The sequence below is a fragment of the Sardina pilchardus genome, chromosome 17, assembly GCF_963854185.1.
Source record: "Sardina pilchardus chromosome 17, fSarPil1.1, whole genome shotgun sequence".
In the NCBI taxonomy this organism is placed as follows: domain Eukaryota; kingdom Metazoa; phylum Chordata; class Actinopteri; order Clupeiformes; family Clupeidae; genus Sardina; species Sardina pilchardus.
In genome coordinates this window covers 19,217,888-19,222,887 of record NC_085010.1, presented here as the reverse complement: position 1 = coordinate 19,222,887, position 5,000 = coordinate 19,217,888, and the positions used below count along the sequence as shown (strand labels likewise).

General features: G+C 43.9%; 1 protein-coding gene across 3 annotated transcripts in view; it reads right to left on the bottom strand.

The window, feature by feature from the left end:
• Window positions 1-5,000, bottom strand: part of LOC134061843 (dedicator of cytokinesis protein 9-like) — an 80,055-nt gene that overhangs the window by 33,104 nt on the left and 41,951 nt on the right. For all 3 annotated transcript variants that reach the window (XM_062517640.1, XM_062517641.1, XM_062517642.1), the window contains 7 exons: window positions 4,972-5,000; window positions 4,654-4,800; window positions 3,635-3,718; window positions 3,106-3,217; window positions 1,364-1,542; window positions 524-634; window positions 37-148 (listed from right to left, as the gene is read on the bottom strand). The exon at window positions 4,972-5,000 is cut by the window's right edge and continues 43 nt beyond it. In XM_062517640.1, coding sequence (XP_062373624.1) covers window positions 37-148; window positions 524-634; window positions 1,364-1,542; window positions 3,106-3,217; window positions 3,635-3,718; window positions 4,654-4,800; window positions 4,972-5,000 — 774 coding nt within the window. The remainder of the gene's footprint in view (window positions 1-36; window positions 149-523; window positions 635-1,363; window positions 1,543-3,105; window positions 3,218-3,634; window positions 3,719-4,653; window positions 4,801-4,971) is intronic.

Below are 5,000 nucleotides of genomic sequence, written 5' to 3'. Positions count from 1 at the left end.
TTTAGCTGTGGAGACATTAGCGAGCGGAGTGCCAACCTGTTCCAGAAATGACCCCAAACACATCCTTGTGCAGGCTGTTGTCGAGGCTGCCTCCTGGTCTCTGGGGGGTTGCCGTGGAGACGGCTGACAGAGGGTCATCTCGGCCATTCTGAAGGGCACACGGAAACATAGAGGGAGATTAATAGACATAGATTAATGATGTGCAGGGATCCTAATAATAAATGGGCATACAGTACATTCTTTAATGTTCCAGTGGCTCCACAGGTACAGCAAGAGGCCATTCATCTACACTAGAGTTGAATGCACTGGCGAGCACACATCTTGATTAAAGTAGAACTGTACAGTCCAGTAAGTCACTTTGTATATTTACGGGACATGTCTGTACATTTCACAGTGTTTGTCCATCTCACATTAGAAGTTAAGGGGAGAGCCATATGGGTCTGTGCTTCTAACGGTCTGTGTGTGTGTGTGTGTGTGTGTGTGTGTGTGTGTGTGTGTGTGTGTGTGTGTGGTGTGTTCCTACCGTGGTGTTGCTGATGAGGGGGGAGCTCTCTTTGACGTTGAGCCGATGCACGTTCTCCTGCAGGAGCCCAAACAGTGGTAGGTAGAGGGTGGCCAGCCGCGCCTGCTGGCTCTACACAACACAACACACAACACACAACATATACACACGTCAAAGACTTATGGCATATACACATATAACTGAATGACTGCACTGTACTGTATGTATGTACAGAACATAAGCATATACAATATGCATATATACAGTTTCTACAGCACTGCAATGCAAACCGTAAATGCAATTTACAATATTATTACCTCCGCAAGGGAGGTTTTGTTTTCATTGGGGTTTGTTTGTCTGTCTGTCTGTCTGTACAAAAAGTAATGGATGGATTTCGATTAAATTTTTAGGGAAGGTCTGAAATGACCCAAGGAAGAAACGATTACATTTTGGGAGAGATCCCTATCACCGTCTTGATTCAGGAGGCGGTTATGTTTTTTGCTTGCCAGTGTAATGGCATGGTATGGCCACGTGGTAGCGATATGAATAGTTTAGGTTCAAATGTAATGTATGACAACCAAGGAAGAACAATAGAGGCAGAGGTCTGCGCTCTCTGAGTGCTTTTCTAGTTTAGGTTAAATTGTATGACAACCAAGGAAGAAGTAGGCTATCTGTTCGACTTGACTTCGAACTAAGTTTGTGGCCCGCATGGATAAAAACATTAGAACGATACAGAATGGCTTCAGGTTTGATAGAAAAAGAAGGCGAATACCAGGTTGACAGAAGCCAAACTAAAGGACTATAAAGAGAACCTGCCGTCATAAGCCAACATGAAAGGTAAAAAAGGCTTTGACCCCTCACCTTGGAGACGTAGCGGTCGTCAAACGCGTGCTTGATCATCAGGCTCTTCAGCACGTGGATGGCGATGTGTCGGATCTCCCCGAACTCCTGCAGGGCCCCGCCCACCTCTCGCAGCAACAGCCCAACCAGGAAGTGGTTCTTGCAGAAGTCATCCGTCAGAGAGTAGTCCAGCTGCAGATCTGGGAAGAGAACGAGAGGAGAACGAGAGAATAGAAGAGGGAAGAATAGAAGAGAAGAGAGGAGAAGAGAAGATAAGAAAAAGAGAGGGGAAGGGAAGGGAAGAAAAGAGAGGAAAATATAAGAAAGAGAAGAGAGTGAGAAGAGAAGGGAAGAAAAGAAAAGAGAAGGGAAGAGAAGAGAAGAGAAGAGAAGAGAAGAGAAGAGAAGAGAAGCGAAGAGAAGAGAGTGAGAATGGAAAAAAGAATGATTTAGACAACATCCTGGTATATGGATTGTGTTCAGTATTGCTGGCCTTCAGAGTGCAGCAGTAGCAATGCGGAACCCATGCCATCCAGTCCTGTATCACTCACAGCATGCATCAACACACCCCATTAAAAACCTCCTCGTCTCCTGCAGAAATACGCCGTAGCTTAAACTGACTAGGAGCAGCAGTTGCCCATGCACCAGTTTCATTTCTATAAAAGTACAAAGTCTCCCATGCAGAGCCATCCAAATGTATGCACAGGGATTCCTAGAAGAGGCTGATATGGAAATGAATGAAACTGATACTGATATATAGTATGTTTATGACCAGACAGGAAACTGATATTGTCTACAAAATCCAGAATGGTAAATTGTTGACTCTTTTGAGACAATAGTGCCAAGAGCAGTGCAACAACAGCTGCCTGAAATGGAAAACCCAGCAACAAAACCAGTAAAGATGCTTTGTGGCATGAAATGAGATCATGAAACCATCATCATCCTTGCATCAGCATGGTCTCTGCAGGGAGAATCAGCCCATGAAATGCTGACATCACAGCGTTCCATTGGAGCGCAGAGCACATGGTGCACGGGTCACACACACACACACACCTACCCCCCACTCGATTGCCGTGAGCCTCCAAAAAGGGAATAAGCATAACTAGCGTACAAAAGAGAGGGACGATAGAGAGAGAGAGAGAGAGAGAGAGAGAGAAAGAGAGTGTGTGAGAGGCAGAGAGAAGGAGAGAGACTATGTGTTGACCACACCAGTATAAGAACCAGACTGCCGCAAGTGAAAGGCTGGGGTTCTTAAAGCCACAAGCTTTTTTACATTTCAAACACATCTCCTTCTACCTGGAGATATTTATTATTTACTGTACAGCCTAACAACAAAAGTTGTGTTGTTTTCAACACATTTGTTGTAAGAATGTGCATATCTGATAGGCCTTCCCATGTTTCACACTTACTGTAATTGCCTTTAAGATGAGTGAGCAGGGTTCAACATACTGTAAGCAATGGCCTGGCCTAGGGTAGGTACAGTAGAAGAGTGAGTTGATTGGCCAGTCACTGTTTTCCCACAAGTCAGTTGAGCTCACCTGTGATGCTAACTGGTTGAAGCTAAGCTATTCGCGTGAGGTTACTAAAATAAAGAGGGAGCTCATTACAATGTCATAAATCAACAACTTTGTGTGAAAGTGATGTTTTCTGGGCCAGTAAATATACTAAGGGGATACAGTGAGTGAGTGGAAGTGGACACTGGACAGTCCTGAGCCACACTGTCATGAGCACTAAAGGCACACTGACAAGGGGGGCTGCTTTACCTTGAAACCTCTGGATGCGGCCTTTGCCAAAGGGCATGGGGAGGTTGAGTGGGACGTAGTGCTCGTGGTTGCACACCACCTTCAGGAACTCAAACTTGAACTCGTACAGCGTCTGCAGAAGCAGCAGGAGGAAACAGACAAGCTTTTATCACCGAGAGAATGGGTCTGACTATGGCGCCGTTAAGATCTGTTATCTGTTGTGAGATTACCACTGCTCTTTCTGCACAGCTTCATATAGCATACATTTGGCGGAATGATCAAGCCTGAATTTGAACAGAAGAGAGTACTGTAATAGCCTATTAGTGGCTGTAACAGCGCTCTAAAGGAGAGGGTAGCTTCACCACAGACCATCATAATTCACCAAGGTGGAGTTAATGGCGCCATTAACAGGAACACTATCTGGCATACCGCTGAATCATTTTCAGACTTTCCAACATTCTATCAGAGCCAGGCTGCATTGACGTGACCCATCTTACTTGAAATACTATAGTTGTCTATGAGAGGAAACAATTAGGCTACGGTACGGTACCTTAGGGTCTCCTGGCATGAAACAGTTGATGTAGTTGTTGATCTGCTTCAGCACAAAGCCACGATCCATAAAAGTGAAGCAGCGCTGTAGGAAGAATGCAGAAGATGGATATTTAACGCCGTGAATCACATACCAACAGATTAATGTAGGCCACTCAATACAGTCTCCATTACAATTCAAGTAAATCCAAAAGCTCTTGTGCATTTCAGATTTGAAATTAACGAATAGAAATTCCGTCGAGTCGGCATGTCCTTACATTGTTGTGTTACATTTGAATACATTGGGTCGATTTCCCACACATGGATAAAGTCTTGTCGAAAAACTAAAAGCCTCTTCTCAATGGAGATTTCCATTGCCATGTTCAGCTAGTCCATAACTACTGTAGGCTTGACCTAAGAGTGGGAAAATGGCCCTTTGCACACGCAGATGCACTGATACCACTGGTGCTGATATTGATAGTATTTGATATTAAGACACATTTAAAGGCATCTGAATTTCCCCCTGGGGATCAATAAAGTATCTATATATCTATCTATCTATCTATCTATCTATCTATCTATCTATCTATTTATCTGATCCAGTTTCAGGGGGGATTTTTGCTACTGGGCTCCCCCTTTGTTTGGGTATTATTTGTAGTATTTGTATTTTTCACACCCTTTGTAAATCCTACTCACGGCTCTCACCCTTCCCCCTGGACACAGTACATGTGGATTTGTTTACAAGCTGAAGGATAAGAACTGGCAAAGATAATCTCCATAGGGCCATGTTGACTGACAAAGTAACATTATACAGTTTCATACAAATAGTATGTTATTGCACAACTGTCCTAAAGCAGTTTGCTGCAGTAGTTCCGTATGGAGGATCAATTGTGCCATTTCTTTCATTTGATCTATCAATGTATATTGTTATATAATGTTATAAAATGTTATTTTTAATGCCAATCTATTGGTCAATAAATGAATTTATATAGTCAAAAAAATACAATATAGTATTTCCGTTCCACTGGCTGGCTGGCTCACCTTCACAAACACTGCCAGGCTGTGGTTGGCGTTCCGGGCGGCGTCCAGGTTGTCCTTGTACTTCTGGGTGATGTGGGGCATCAGCATGTTCACCAGGGTCTCCACAGCGTGGTGGAACGAGGCCGAGAAACGCTGGTTACGGGACAGCTGCAAAAGGCACACGCACACACACACACACACACACACACACGCACAAACACACAAACACACAAACATCGGTTATTACAAACAATGTTGCTGGGGGACATACAGTATATGATGACAATGACAATGGCAGTGATGTTTTATCATAAAGACAACATCATAGAAGTCACGTACTTTAACTTTGCCACTTTCCATCAGATGCT